At 31.3% G+C, this 17,065-nt stretch overlaps 1 protein-coding gene across 9 annotated transcripts in view; it reads right to left on the bottom strand.

Annotated features, from left to right (window-relative positions):
* Window positions 1-129: 129 nt before the first annotated feature.
* LOC105207916 overlaps window positions 130-17,065 on the bottom strand; it is a 36,671-nt gene continuing 19,735 nt past the window's right edge. For 6 of the 9 annotated variants that reach the window (XM_039446665.1, XM_039446664.1, XM_039446660.1 and 3 more), the window contains 2 exons: window positions 14,142-14,257; window positions 130-10,985 (listed from right to left, as the gene is read on the bottom strand). In XM_039446665.1, coding sequence (XP_039302599.1) covers window positions 761-10,985; window positions 14,142-14,257 — 10,341 coding nt within the window. In that variant the 3' untranslated portion in view covers window positions 130-760. Of the gene's footprint in view, window positions 10,986-11,690; window positions 12,224-12,826; window positions 13,445-14,141; window positions 14,258-17,065 lie in introns of those variants that run through there. The other 3 variants (XM_039446668.1, XM_039446667.1, XM_039446666.1) reach the window with 3 other exon arrangements.

The raw sequence follows: 17,065 nt of genomic DNA, 5'->3' as shown, positions 1-17,065 counted from the left end.
TAATAAAATTATAGTAAAAGCCGTCAAAATACTATGTTATCTCACACGATTATCATAAGTTTAAAGGTAAATTCTAACAAAATTCTTTTGTGTACATATATATATAAAATTTGTTGAATTGATTGAAAGTTACATTTATAGATTGCACAATTATAATTGTGTATTAACAATATTCGTTGTAGTTGTGAAAAGAAGTAAGGCTTTAAGAAGTTTAAAAATCAATATTCTTGTTAATTTTTTTTCTGTTTCTCTATTTTATTAATGAAATAAAAAAAACATAGAATATTAATACAAATTGTCCTACATACAGAAAAATTCCATTACAGAATCCACACGTCAATAGTTTTTATGTATTAATTCTTAGTAACAATATAATACTGTTTAATTGAGAAATATTTATTCATTTTTATTCAATATCTCCAAATTATTTTCAAAAAATATATTCATATCTAGTTTCTTAAATAACAATGGCGATATGCTTTTAATGTTCACGACATTTGGCATAATCTCAGGGACTTTGGAATTGTTATTTCCTACGGAAGTACATTCGACAATATTGACATTAAGAACATCGTATTCACCGGAAATTTCTTTTTTTTTTTTCATTTGTATCAACAGGAACGTCTTCTTGAACGAAGTTACATGAAGAAGTTTCATACGTCTGTTTGAACATATATTTTGGTTTGAGAAGCTTAAAATGCTAAGAAAAGATTCTCGACATTTATATTGCAGTTGTAGTCATAATTTGTTAGATGTGTTTTTAAACTAGATCGATATAGGTAAAATTATCGCCTTTGCATTGCTTGTGATGTATCGCCTTCCAATACAAAGCTGAGCAACGTTTTGAGCAATAAGTCGCTTCCAAGCAAGCTTGACAACGTACCATACTCTTACGTTTACAGCGTAAACAGGGTATGTCGTTCACATCCGAAATTTCCAAATCGTCGTTTATATTCATCGATTTTTCATCATTTTTATTCAATATCTCTAAATTATTTTTAAAAAATATATTCGTATCTAGTTTTTCAAATAACGATGGCGATATGCTTCTAATGTTCACGATATTTGGTATAATCTCAGTGACTTTGGAATCATTATCATTTTCTACGGAAGTACATTCAACAATATTGACATTAAGAACATCGTTTTCAGTGGAAATTTCTTTTTTTTCATTTACATCAACGGGATCGTCTTCTTGAACGAAGTTACATGAAGAACTTTGATATGTCTGTTTGGATATATATTGGAGCTGTTCATTGATCGTGTTAATATCATTGTGAATATCTTTTATCATCTTTCCCTCTTCCACGTGTTCATTGATTAAGTTAATATCGTTGTGTGTGTCTATTATCATCTTTTCTTCTTGTATATCTTCAAGAAACTCTCCTATATTATTATTATCTTCAGAAAGGTAAGTCAATTCCATCGCATGTTCTCTCATACTGTCATACTCATATTCATCTTTCAAAACTTCAATTTTTGTCAGTGGTATTTCCTGAAGGTACATTTCCTCTATTTTTAATAACGATTGCTCACTCTTTTCTTCTATATTTTCAGTATTTTGTGTTTCGGTCACAAATTCTTGACATATATCAGCTGAATTTGCCTCAGAGATATTTTTCGAAAAAGATAATGCTACTTTTATATTTTTCGCACTCTCGTCGGTATACAATTTTCCGGAACTCTCAAACGTTTCATCGATAACATTGTTACTTTGTTCGTTCAAAAAATCTTCTTGCTGTGGATTTGAGCAAAATTCTGATATTGTTTCGGCGTGCTTTTCAGCCGATTGCTCACTATTTTCTTCTTTTATATTTTCAGTATCTTGTGTTTCGATCATAAATTCTTGACGTATATCAGCTGAATTTGCCTCAGAGATGTTTTTCGAAAAAGATGATGCTACCTTTGTATTTTTCGCACTCTCGTCGGTATGTAGTTTTCCAGAACTCTCGAACATTTCATCGATAGAATTATTACTTTGTTCGTTCGAAAAATCTTCTTGCTGTGCATTTGAGCAAAATTCTGATATTGTTTTGGCGTGCTTTTCAGGCGATTGCTCACTATTTTCTTCTTTTATATTTTCAGTATCTTGTGTTTCGATCATAAATTCTTGACGCATATCAACTGAATTTGCCTCAGAGATGTTTTTCGAAAAAGATGATGCTATCTTTGTATTTTTCGCACTCTCGTCGGTATGCAGTTTTCCAGAACTCTCGAACATTTCATCGATAGAATTATTACTTTGTTCGTTCGAAAAATCTTCTTGCTGTGCATTTGAGCAAAATTCTGATATTGTTTCGGCGTGCTTTTCAGTAACTTGCAGTTTTTTCGAAGATTCGTACATCGTATCAAATGATACTGAATCTCGTGATGTACTTAAGTTATCTTTTTCAGAAGATGATATCTCGTCGCACTGTTCATCGTTTTGCGATTTCTTCGGGCTTTCATCGATATACAGTTCCCAGGAACTGTCAGACGATTCATCGATAAAATTGTTCGTAGGATCTTGTTGTGCATTTAAATAAAATTCTCTTGATTCAACTTGCTTTTCGTGTATCTTCTCGGAATCTCCTTGCATTAGTTTCGTAGATTCGCATTTTGTCGTATTAGTTAATGATGCTGAATTTTGTGATGTACTTAAATTATCTTCTTGAACGCATTGTTCGTGCAATTTTTTTGGATTTTCATCGATATATAATTTAAAAGAGCTTTCAGATGTTGTATCAGAATCGTCACTCCATTCGTTTGTAGGATCTTCTTGCTGTGCTAAGTAAAACTTTGATATCGTTTCGGCATGCGTCTCACGTTGCATTATTTCCGTAGATTTGCATTTCTTTATTGAAGATACCGATTCCGACATGTTGTTTAACGAAACTTGTTTTAGACTGGGCGATATGTTTAATGGCTCACACTGTATTTCTGTGGAATTTAATACTGCAATATTTTCATCATTACGCATTTTATCTTTCAAACTTTTATTAATTATTTTATTATTATCATTATATATTTCATTATTTTGATCTTTCGTATTACATGAGAATTGTGATGGTGCATCGTTTCCTGTACTATTATTTGACGTTGCAACGTCAGAAGTTTCATGTACGTTTTCTATAATCTTTGGCTGTTTTTCGATCAGTGGCTTTTTCCTATAAAGTAATAACTTCTTTAGTAAATTATTATTCGACTCTTGTGAGCTCATGTATTTTGAAAGTGATGTTCTGGTTGCAAACTCAGGCGTAAAAAGTGACTCTTTATTTTGCGCTAAATTACTCTTTACCATTGTAGATTTTGAAGTCTCCTTAATATACGAGTCAATATTTTGTTTTGAAGATTGTTCTTTTAAATTGTTATTACAAACTGGAGTATTTTCATTGACTTGATTAGACTGAGTCTTTGTTAACTTGTCTACGAATGTTTGTATCGTGTTCTCTTGTAACACCGCCTCTGATATATTGTCTTGAGATTCTTTATCAACATATTTTTCAACAGTCTGTACTTTTCTTATCTTGCTCTTTAAGTAATTATGTAAATGCTGATAAAAATAAAATAGTGTTGTTTTCTCACGATGAATACGTTCACATTCCTGTTTGTTAAGAGAATTTGTCATTTTGTCTAGCATGTGGAAATATGATCGCATTTGATTATATAATGTAATTGCCTGATTATCCATCATCAGATTAAAATTATAGATAACTTGATTTGCTTGTGTGTTTTTTGGTGACGTAAACATTTTACCACTTGTATCACTGTAATATTGTGAAGACATTATCGTATTTGGAAATACATTTGAACTCTGCAAAGTGGAAGTTTTTGGAGAAGTGCCAGATGTATTTTGCAATATGTTATGTGCGTTTAAATTTTCTCTTTGTAGATTTGTAGATTGTGTCTTCTTTCGCATATAATCTTTATTTAACGATTGGGGAATTTCTTTATTCACACTTTGTTGTACATTCTGCGATATATTGCTAATCGATAAATCAATTACACCTGAATCTTTTGGTTGTAAATGCTGATTTGCAGTTTCGGTACTGCTAATTACATTTTTTAACGTGACATTTGATTGTCCTGTGTTGTTTGCAGGACGCACATTTGCATTCGCTTGATTTACCAGCAATTTCTGCTGTGATATCTGCTGCATGTTTTGACCTGGTAAAATATTCTGAATGGAATGATTTTGCATCTTGTGTATTGTAACATCTGGAAGTAAGTGCAAAGAAGTTTCGTTTGGATTTGGATAATTGTACTGCGGTAATAAGTTCGTTCTTTCCAAAGGTGCTGGAGAGACTTGCGAAATACAGTTTACTTGCTGTTGATTCACATTTGCGCTTTGATGTTTAACATTTCTTATTGCAGTATTGATTCCTGGAACAGCAGGACTTACTGTGAGAGATTCAGATAACGTAGCATTGTGCACAGTTTGACATGTCCCAAGAGGAACATTTTGATTTGCAATAAGTGGCGGACAAATTGTTATCCTCGAGTTTATTTGCGACGACTGGGAATATATTTGTTTTTGTTGCTGCACATTAGCAGCAAACGCGATTGCAGTACTGCTAATGGTATTTTTTGCAACATGTGGTTGTCTCATATTGCTTATAGGACGCACGTTTACATTCCCTTGATTTACTGGCCCATATGAGTGCATGTTAATATTCCATGATGAAACGTTACTCATATTCACGAAAGCTTCTTGAGTGCCAACATTCGATATATTTGCCGATCGCATATACTTGCTTTGTATTGGATTTTCTAAAGATTGTTGTTGATTGACATTCGATTTATGTGAGTGTGCTGTAAGTGATATATGAGACTTATATTGTTGGCGCATATTTGGCATAGGTTGTCCCGAGTGTGGTATTTGTGAATAATTAGTCGAATTGCCCAACAATTGCTGCTGATTGATATTTGAGATCGTTGGCACCGGATGTAGTATTGAAGATTGCTTAAATTTGTTTGTGTCTGGAAATGGAGCATTTCTAAAAGATGATTGCGTGTTAGCGTTTGATATTGACGCACTCGAAACTGATTCGCCAACATTCGGATGTTGTGATGCATTTGCGTTCTGTTGCGAACTTAGTGTGATACAAATATGCAGGAGATCAAGATAATTGTTTAATTCTGTCACTGTCAGTGGTGGATTTAATAACGTATATTGATTAATGTAAGTTACAATGCTCTGAATATCTTTCGCCCACAGAAGTATTTTCAAATTTATCAAATTTAAATATATTTGTTTCACATGTTCAGATATTCTTTCTGTTAGTTCCACAGAAATATGTCTTATTATAGATCTATATTGATTAAAATTGCGACAGCATCCAATGTGATAATAGAGATTTTTCATTGTAATGTAAATGTTATTATGATTTGTGAGCTCGTTGTTAACATTTGGAGTATTAATCTCAACTGGTGTAACTGTTGTGTTTATTTTAGATGAGAAGTGTATTTTATTAATAGCAGTATCATATGATGGCAATTTTGGTACTAACTTAAATGTTAATTCAGGATGTGTTGATTGAAAAAATGCTGATGGATCAGAAGCCGATTGAGATATTAATTGAGAAGGTACTGATGGACGAGATGCTGTTTGAGAAGCTAATTGAGAATATGCTGATTGAGATGTTAAATGCGAAGATATTGATGAACAAAGTGTTGATTGAGTAGGTGCTGATTGAGTAGACGCTAATTGAGAAGATACTGATGGACAAGATACTGATTTAGTAGGTGCTAATTGAGAAGGTACTGACGCACGAGGTGCTGATTGAGTAGGTGCTACTTGAAAAGATACTGATGGATGAGGTGTTGATTGAGTAGACGCTAATTGAGAAGATACTGATGGACAAGATACTGATTGAGTAGGTGCTAATTGAGAAAGTACTGACGCACGAGATGCTGATTGAGTAGGTGCTACTTGAAAAGATACTGACGGATGCGGTGTTGATTGAATAGGCGCTAATTGAGAAATTACTAACGGACGAGGCGCTGATTGAGTAGATGGTAATTGAGAAGATACTGACAGATGAGTTACTGATTGAGTGGACGTTAATTGAGAAGATACTGATGGACAAGATACTGATTGAATAGGTGCTAATCGAAAAGGTACTGACGCACGAGGTGCTGATTGAGTAGGTGCTATTTGAAAAGATACTGATAGATGAGGTGTTGATTGAGTAGACGCTAATTGAGAAGATACTGATGGATAAGATACTGATTGAGTAGGTGCTAATTGAGAAAGTACTGACGCACGAGATGCTGATTGAGTAGGTGCTACTTGAAAAGATACTGACGGATGAGGTGTTGATTGAATAGGCGCTAATTGAGAAATTACTAACGGACGAGGCGCTGATTGAGTAGATGGTAATTGAGAAGATACTGACAGATGAGTTACTGATTGAGTAGGTGCTATTTGAAAAGATACTGATGGATGAGGTGTTGATTGAGTAGACGTTAATTGAGAAGATACTGATGGACAAGATACTGATTGAGTAGGTGCTAATTGCGAAGGTACTGACGCACGAGGTGCTGATTGAGTAGGTGTTACTTGAAAAGGTACTGACGGATGAGGTGTTGAATGAGTAGGCGTTAATTGAGAAATTACTAACGGACGAGGCGCTGATTGAGCAGATGATAATTGAGAAGATACTGACGGATGACGTGTTAATTGAATAAATGTTAATTGAGAAGATACTGATGGACAAGATACTGATTGAATAGGTGCTAATTGAAAAGGTACTGACGCACGAGGTGCTGATTGAGTAGGGGCTACTTGAAAAGATACTGACGGATGAGGTGTTGATTGAATAGGCGCTAATTGAGAAATTACTAACGGACGAGGCGCTGATTGAGTAGATGGTAATTGAGAAGATACTGACAGATGAGTTACTGATTGAGTAGGTGCTATTTGAAAAGATACTGATGGATGAAGTATTGATTGAGTAGGTGCTATTTGAAAAGATACTGATGGATGAGGTGTTGATTGAGTAGACGTTAATTGAGAAGATACTGATGGACAAGATACTAATTGAGTAGGTGCTAATTGAGAAGGTACTGACGCACAAGGTGCTGATTGAGTAGGTGCTACTTGAAAAGATACTGACGGATGAGGTGTTGATTGAATAGGCGTTAATTGAGAAATTACTAACGGACGAGGCGCTGATTGAGATGTTAATTGAAGAGATTCTGATGGATGAGATTCTGATTGAGGAGATACTGATGCAGAATGTGTTGACTGACAGATTTTTAAGCTTACATCCCTTCTTGTATCTGATGCTTTGAGACTCGAAAATTTCATGGCATATCGACAATTAATCTCCGTAATAGATCGAAGTGTGCTATGCGTCATATCCGAGAAAGTCTGTGGTAGTTGTTCTTCTAAATCAGGCATGTTGTATGCAGTTTTAATTCGTTCAGGATTATCTGCTGTTTGTATTTTTTTCTGTTCGATACATGATGTGTTTTTATCCTCTTTTTTCTGATTATGCACCGACTCACTTCTAACTTTTTTTATAATCGTATTATCTTGAGAATGTTTTTCGTTATGTTTTCGTTTGTTCCTCGTGGAAGCGTCATGTATTTGTTTTTCTAACTCAGACATACCGCATGCAAGTTTTCTTGATAAAGAATTGTTCTCAGTTTTTATTTGTGTTGTTGTTTCAACAAGTTGCATGCATTTATCCCTTTCTCGTTGACTAGAATCTATCGCATTTTCATCTTCTTTTGAAATTGGAGAGTTTTGAAAATTTTGTTGTTGAGAACATTTTGCATTATCTTTAGCAGTAGAAACAGAATCATATGTAATTTTCTCAGTTTTAATAATAACATTTTGATTATCACTTAATGACATATTGTTTTCCGGGCTTTTATTTGTTATCGTATGTTTGGATCTTTCAGATGATTTATGATTAATTTCAAAAAAATTATTAAGGGAGTTTGGATTATCCTTAAGCGTATGTAAATTTTCGATACATGAATTTACTGCAGACCAAGGTGCTTTTAGTGAAAACTTCTGCAATATTTGAGACTTCAATTTGGGTTTTATTTTTATTTCCACTTCAATATCGCTACTGTTATCATCATCTGACGAGTGATTATGATTGCAATTTGATTGACTTGGAGATATAGATGAATTTGTCATTTGTACGAGACAAGATTCATCACATCTTCTTTCCAAAGAATTTTTATCTAATTTCGTCACTGAAGACTGATCAAGAAAGCTCGTCTTTCCATCTTTCGAAATATCATTACTTGTTAATAAATTTTTAACGTTTTGCAACATGTCACAGCTGTTTTTCTTATTAACATTGCATAGTGCTGAGTCATGTGCAAACGCGATCGGTAATCCCAAATTTGATGTTGCGTGTCTTCGTATGTCTTGTTTCAAATCAACATTTTCAGTATTGCATATTTCTTGATTTTCCTGCTGGTTTTGTAGAATAGACATACAAGTAATATCTGCTTGCTTTTTTATGTCTTGATCCCCCTTGCTACTCGTATTTTCATTTAAACCCATTTCAATAGTTGATGGGTTAATATCTTTGCTTTGTTCTACGCGTGTATCACTTTTATTATTGTTTTCTGTAGCCACAATTGATAAAGAATTCTTTACGCGCTTTTTTTTTACTGGAATTAATTTTCTTTTATTTCTTTGCAAATCATTAGCTGACGTGCTACTTATATATTTTGATGCTCGATTTTCTACTTTTTTATCTGTTGCAACATCATGCATAGAATAATACTTTTTGATGTTTGCAGTGGAATCGCATGAATTATCGGATTTTTCTTCAATTGATTTTGCATTCTCTATACTTTTCTGCGAATTATTTGCAGACACGTCACGTATGCGTGTTGATGCTCCATCTATTGATGATTTAACTATTTTCTTTTCTGTCGTAGTATCAGGTGTAGCATAATTTTTTTCGGTGTTAACAGTGGAATTGCATGAATTATCAGATTTTATTTCGGGCAGTATTGTGCTTTCTGTAATATTTTTCTGCGAATTATTAGCAAATGTGCCATGTTTACCTGGTCTATCTTCTATCTCTTCGTCTGTTGTAGCATCGTGCATAAACTTTTCCATTACAGTAGAATCGCACGAACCGTTTGATTTTGCTTTATCCCGAAATATTACAATATCTGTATTTTCCTGCGAATCATCAGATGATGTATCATATGTGCATGTCAATGCTCCATCTTTTGCTCTCATTTTTGTTGCAGTATCTTTTTTAGTACTTGCAGAGGAATCGCATGAATGATCGGAGCTTATGTCTTCTGTATTTTCCTGTGAATTATTAATTAACGTTTCGTTTTTGCATGTCGATGCTTCTTCCACTTCATCTGCAGTATTATACATAGCATAGCATTTTTTGGTACATGCTGTGGAATCGCATGAATTATCAGAATTAGTGCTCTTCATATTTTCCTGCGTACTATTAGCTAACCTAATACGTTTACCTATCGATGCTTTGTCTTTTATTTTCGTGTCCATTGTAGCATCGTGCATAGCACATTCTTCGATGCTGGTTGTGAAATCGTCCGAGTTATTGAAGTTTATGCTTTTTATATTTTTCTGGAAGTTAGTATCATGTGTTAGCTTTTTGTCTCCTTCTTCATGAAAATATTTCTTTTCCTTCTTTGTAAAAATATAATTTTCCTCTTCTTTTGTTGTATCATTATGCAATAGATCAGATTGTTGTTTCCTTTTCACATAATTTAACAAAATTTTGTGGTCTTCTTCAGTTTCACTTGTGTCTGGATCAAAGGATTCTTTAAAATATTTCTGAAGTTGTTCTTGTTTCTCTTTATATTTATCACTTCTTCGCTTAAGCGATTTATAATTTTCATTTTTTGTCATATATCTTGTAATATTCCCCCAAATTTTTTGCTCTGTATGATTTAGTTTATATTTGGATATTTCGATATTATTATGTAGTACTACTTTATCTGATGATGTGTTAATTTCATTCTTCTTTCGTATTTTTATCGGCAATGCATTTTGATCTAAACTTTTGGTACTTACTTTTCTTTTAATTATTTCTTTGGAATTTTTTCTAATATGTAGGCTAACTGTTGATGGATATTTAGATTCTAAATTTATTTTTGTTTGACTGATATTATTCCCTATATCTTTATATTGTAACGATGTATCAATATGTTTAACTAACTCTAAATCTAATTGAGCATTTTCATTTTCGTTTGTAAAATCATTAGCTTTTGCTTCTGAAATTATGTTGCTTGAGCTAACATTGCATTTAGAAAAAATTTTAACAGTTCTAGATTCATTGGAACATTCTTGTAACGTATCTAGTTTGGTTTTTAATGAGAAAACCTTTTCTTTATGTTGTCTAGCAAAAACATTAGCATCTTCCGAAGAATTAATGCTCCTTTTAGGATCAGAACGATGTTTCGTCAATCGAAGCGGTACGGTTGTATCTGATGATTTATTTTCCGACAAAGGACATTCCTCATTAATATTCACTTTTTTTGCGGAAACAGAAATAGATTTATCTTTTGAAAAATCAATTTTACTTTTAGAACAAGAATTTTTATTTGCAAACTTGTGAGGAAAATTCTGTTTCCTTATCAATTCGTCTTTCGATGAAGACGAGCTGCATGCTGCTTCAATATCTGATCTTTTAGAAACATCCCTATGCTTTGTTGACGTAACATAGATCTGAGAATCCTTTTTTGTTGCTTTTTGAGTGAAATCCTGTACAGGATTGACAGTTTTTTCCCTTGGGTTTGATAATTCTTTTCCTAACAAATTACAGTCTTGCTTTTCATTTCGACAAGTTTTACTAGCGTCTAATATACTAATCGGTGCAGTTTCAGCAGCAGCGCTTAAAATTTGTGTGTTAGACTGTTGAAGAAGATATTGAGAGTCTTCTATTTGCCTTTTTTCGGCATCGTCTCGGTGTCCGTATTGCGATTCCTTGTGGGACGTCAGAAAATTTTGATTACTATTAGGCAATGACTGCAGTGATTTCTCTCTAAAACAGAAATATTCTGTATATAATAATTATATATATTATAAATGTAATCACATAATGTGACAATTGCCTACAAAAAATATTTATAACCGCATAATTATTAATAAACTAGACAAATAAAATAGTTGAAACAATTAGAATATGTATATATGAAAGGTTTTCCATAAAAACTAAGCAAATCCATTTTTTCCGCCAAAAGTCAAATAGAAAACAGGAAATATAATTATAAATAAGTAATGTAAAATTTTTGTAAAAAAATACCCAAGTTTTTATTTCATTTTTTATATTTCCTCAAAATATTAATTAAAGTCTATAACTTTGTTTTTATATTTTTTATATATCCAGAGAAAAACTACCACATACAATAAATGGTTTAAAAATGAGAATTTTTTGTTTCCTAAAAATTCAACTTTATGGATTTATTTGTTTTTTATAGGACACCTTTCATGTATATTTAAAAAACAAATCAGTTTTGCTGCGCGATATGTGCCAATTTCAATATTATTTAATTAATAATAATAATAATATTGATAACGCAAATTGTTAAGGAAAAAAGGATCTCTATATTTTAGAGTAGACACTTATGCATGTCGATTCTATTGAAATTCATCAATATTTTAAAAGTTGAAGTGCAACTGTTTATGCAAAGGCTGTTAAATCGCGCACTCGGTTGACAGTTACACAGAAAAAGATTTTACAAATCACCTGTTTGTAAAGGAATGTTTTGAAGTGGTGTATCGCTTTGGAAATTTTGTTCTCTTTCCTTTAGCATTGTCATCGTATTTGGTCTTGATCGTTTTAGTTGGTAGCATCGAATTGTCCATGAATTTCCTGCGATATTTGTATTTCATGATTACGTCAAAATATGAACCATTTGCGAAAATCCGGATTTTGGATCAAAGAGCGTTAAAGATAATTCTTCATAAAACAGTTGCAAGATATTAAACAAAATATCGCAGCAATTTTTGTCAATAATCATCATTGCAAGATCTTTTTATTCGTACCTATTTTTGCCTTCGCGAATAAATTGAAAGCAATGACTGTGTTAAGGCAAATTAAATGTAACTACGTAACTAAAACGACACAATTCTTATGTATCTTGTATTATTCCACTGCTAGTAGTAGTATGTCAGATGAGTCGAATATCATTGAAATTACGAGATTTATAAATCCTACTGGTTATCTTATTATTATTATCATCTTTAATTAGTTATCATTTGAAAACTATTGTGAAAACTTGATTTTCATATTAGAGTTTTATACTTTATTTTTTTCCAAAAAACGATATTGAAATATTTTACGGTGATTATAAGCCATCCCGATTTGAAAGAAAAATATAGAAATAACAATATCTTCAAACCAAGAATAAAATTTTTTTACTACTATTATTATCAAAACAATAATATTGTGATCTTTAGACTATTATAACACGAAATTAAAAATATAGTTTGTTGAAAAGAAAAATTTAAAATCATTAAATTCTTTAAAGAAGATTAAATTAGATGTAAACAAGAGTAACATTGCTTCAATTATAAAGAAAAATATATTGTCTTGCTTACATATGAACCAATGATTGCCAAATAGAATATTAAATATTTATTAAATTTACTTTAATACTAAATAGATAATAGTTTGGTACTGTTTTTTCTGTCCGAATGTTATAGCATAATAATAAATTTTGGTAAAATTAATCATATCGAAAATTAGAAAGCTCTAATAATACTACATGTACCACATGTGTTTATTACGCAGTAAATATGCACTATGAAAGTCACATGCTCGATACTTTCACAATTTTACATCGCAATATTTACACTTATTAATTTACCTTGTATAGATACCTTTAATTATTATGCAGATTCAATGGCTTCGAACAAAACAAATAATGCATCACTTGATAAATTGTTACAACGCTAAAATAATTTTATTGGGCATTTTTCGTAGTAGTATTAAAATAATTTTATTGGGCATTTATCGTAGTAGTATTAAAAATGTGTTTTTGTTATTAGTCGCACCAACTTTGAGTATTAACTATCGTGTAAAAAAATCTTTCTCGCTAAATCTTATGACAATAGAAGAGCGGGCGTCTAGCTGGCCCAAGCGTTTCGTCCCAACTGTCGTTATTTCTTTTACAACCCTTGGGTTACCCCAGCCGACATAACCACATGTGGAAAGGGCAAAGTGAGAAAAACAAGAAGGAAAAGATAAAAAAAGGAAAACAATGAAACAGTGAGATTCTTTCATTGTATAGAACTTTTTCTATTTAAAAACATGTTTACGAACGACTGCTGCCAACCAAAGGTTATTACTCTTGAAATTTCTAAAAAGACCTTGAGAGTTCAAAAATGTTATTTATAATAAATTAAACTTGAGGAAAAAAGATATAAATAAGTATAAGCCAAAAACATTGGAACAGTTCTTTTTTGGAGTAAGTTAATGCCAAAGCTTGTTTTATGATGTTTAGATTTATTTGCATTCCATATTTGAAAAACTAAAAAAAAAATCACTAGCTTATATTTCTCTTTAAATGTTTTTCTCTACATAAATATTAATTTTAAAAAATAAAAAAAAAATGTATACATATACAGCGTAATGTTCCTTTTTCATCTACTACTTATCAAAATTACATTTTAAACACTTAGTGAGTTTTGTGTGAGGAAAAAATGTATAGTTTGAACATTTAAAGCATGGCATTTAATACTAACAAAAAGAAGAGTTTAATTTAACACAATAACTCGTTGTTTCTTTTGAGAATTCTGTCGCTAAAGAATAAAAAAATGACACGAATGCCAAAGGATTGATTCACCTTGCATTGTTAGTCTGAAAAACGTAAAGATATTTCAGGTATAATGTACTTGTACATTATATTAATAAGTATTAATTCATATAATATAATTGCAATCGATATAACGTGCGTTTTCATATGTATCTTTGATGTAATTATAACGTTGTTACGATTTGAATCTTATGTTAAAAACAATCGTATATCTTGTAATTAGCACATATCTCGCAGCAAAAATGATTACCTCATTCTCACTTTATACAAATTTGTGGGTTTATAAATTAGCGTATATACGCTAATAATTTGTAAATACGAGCTGTAGTCCATGTAGTGATATCGCATTTGAATTAGAGAATCATTGAGCGGATACTTACTTGTAACTGGAAGCCGGCCATCGCTTAAGAACCACGCATGGTCTGACCGCTAGTTGCCTCAATCCCACACGCCTCGCCCGTTTTGATAATCCTAATTTCCGCAGAGCCTCTTTTAGCTGGAACAATCATCATCTTGTGATATTGCAAAATATTCCTGTAACTTCTTTCCTCAACTAAAACTAAAGCGACGTTTAGATGTTCAATAATAGTATAATAATGGGTACGTTCTAATTTGATTGTAAATACTGGTAGAACTACGAATAGTACGAATACTGTTCCGATATACGAGACAATAAGCTTTCAAAGCATGTTTGTGATCAGACGACGCTATAGATTTTGTTGTTACTTTTTGCTTTTGTTACTGCGACTCACGAGTTAAGGCAGTTGCAGTGAAAACATAGCGACATTCATGGAAAAATTAACTCTCATAAACGTTTTGACAATTATAACAAACAGATTATAAAGTCTTATTATATTCATGCTTCATTTTTTTTCTTCTTTAATAGCCTTTGAATTTCTTCAACTAAATCCTCATGAAAATTTTTCTCATAATTTTTATACTAATTGGAACATTTTTCAGAAATACTCAGAAATATTCAGAAAGTTTATATCTTCTTAGAAATTTTCATATATGTGAATTTTGAAATATTCTGAAATTTCTCATTCCATAATTTCTAAAAAATATTTTTAACTTTTTTAGGGTTTATATTTCATCAGAAATTATAGAACAAAAATCTTAAAAATTTTAGGATGTTTCATAATTAACGTATATGAAAAATTCTCAGAAAAAATTGTAGACTTTCTGAGTATTTCTGAAAAGTGGTCATATAAAAAGTTTTGTATAATTTGATAAAACTTTCTCAAAGTTATAAAATTATACAGAAATTCTCAAATTTTGAAAAATTATGAGAAAAGTTTTCACTAGCAAATCGCACATGGTTTTAAAGACGTCAACACCGAACGACTAGTGTAAGTTTGGTCGTATTATTAATACGATTTCGCGGAATTAAAATATCCCTTTTTAATATTTGTATTTCACTTGGGACAAGGATTCCAATTAATATTATAGATTATGATCTAACAATTTTGGTTGCGCTTCAAAATTTATTACCAGTTCTGCGAATATCGTTCCATTATTGCAGAAAGAGATTTAAATCTATCTTTTAGTTTTGATTCTACGATACTCTGTTTCCTAATTCGATAAAATTGAAAATTGCAATGGTATTTTTTAAATGTTGTTTTTCCTTATTTTGAAGCGTTGTACACCCAGCGAAAATGATTCTGTCCCTCTGAAAATTTCCCAAACTGAGAAGTTGCTATCTTTCTACATACTTACAGTTCTTGATTAACGTAACGACCAATAAGCTCTAGTTGTTACATTAATCATGAACTGCGAGTATGTAAAAAGATGGTGACTTTTCAGTTTGAAAAATTTTCCGAGGAACAGAATTATTTTCGCTGGGTGCCTTTATATATCATTATTGGACAAAAATTAACAAGACATTTTAAAGTAAGCTAAGTTTTAAAATGTTTTAAAAAATTTAATGTGATGATTTTGCACAATGATATCAGAAGATCGTTTACGGAAAAAAAGAATGTTGTAATGTGTTTAGTTCACATAAACTTCTTCAAAACTTTTTAAAAACTTTTAAGCGGTAGTGTATGTACATAAGGTGTGTTTGGGGAGGCACTAATAGTGGTCTCTCCGAATGCACCCCTATATTTTTATATACAGGGTGTTCATTAATGGTTGTCCCCATGTTTTACCATAGGAGCACGCATTTGTTATTTCTAATATAATAATATGTTAGAAATACATATTCGTCGGTAAATCATGCTCCTATGGTAAAAAGTAGGGACAACCATTAATGAACACCCTGTATATACATGTACACATCTATATATACATCTATATACATATCTTCTATATATACATCTATATACATTTCTATATATACATCTATATACATATCTATACATACATCTATATGTACACCTATATCTATATATACATATTTCTTATTAAAATTTATTCAGAGGAACTCCATACATATTCGAGTTATATCAAATTTCAATTTAGATAAAATATATTTTTGTTACCTAAGTTCATTCCTTACTGAAATTGAAAGAGTAAAACCTTTGGTTTCTATATATGTGTTAAGTGTTACCACATGTCAAACATGTGTATTTCAAAAAATTACGTCAAATGCATATTTTTTCAAAATGCGTTCAAATGCGCACATGTGACTCACGTTATATTATAACACATGCATGAAACCAAGAATAATAAATTTCGTCAAAGCATACAGTGTTAAATGTGCTAACCGAGATCCTAGCAAAAAAAATTTTCGTATTTCATAATATTTTTAAGACAACGAATTAGAGATAAACCTTATTCAGTCAGAGCTAGATTATTGCTCAATATTTCTTGTGTAATTTTATATAACTTTTCCAGTATAACAAACTGTGCACTAAAAAACTTTGAATTTTTATATTTTAAATGTATGAAAATTTCTGTTTAAAAAATATTTTAAATTTCTTCAAATTTTACAAGTTTTTTCAGAAATTAAAATGAGAAAAATTAAAAATAGAATACTTATCAAATTTCTTACAAATTTTATATTTCAAAATTCACATGTAATAGATGTTCTGTATTAAATTATCAGTAAGTTCTCTAATTTATTAATAGATATTATAATCTGTGACTTTTTTTATTTTTATTAGGATACCCAAACAACAATTTGATGTTTCGGGACATCCACAATGTGTCATAAAGTATTTTGTGTCACTGAAAAATTGGATGTTTAAAATACGTCCCAAAGACTTTATAACACACTTTGCCCTGTAATAACACTTATATAAAAATTGTAGAGACGTCCAACGATCATCAATATGTCCAATCAATATATCTTTATTAACTAGTT

This window comes from Solenopsis invicta, chromosome 3, assembly GCF_016802725.1.
Source record: "Solenopsis invicta isolate M01_SB chromosome 3, UNIL_Sinv_3.0, whole genome shotgun sequence".
NCBI classification, from domain to species: Eukaryota; Metazoa; Arthropoda; class Insecta; order Hymenoptera; family Formicidae; genus Solenopsis; species Solenopsis invicta.
The sequence above is the reverse complement of the archived record's forward strand: the minus strand, read 5'-3'. Positions and strand labels throughout refer to the sequence as shown.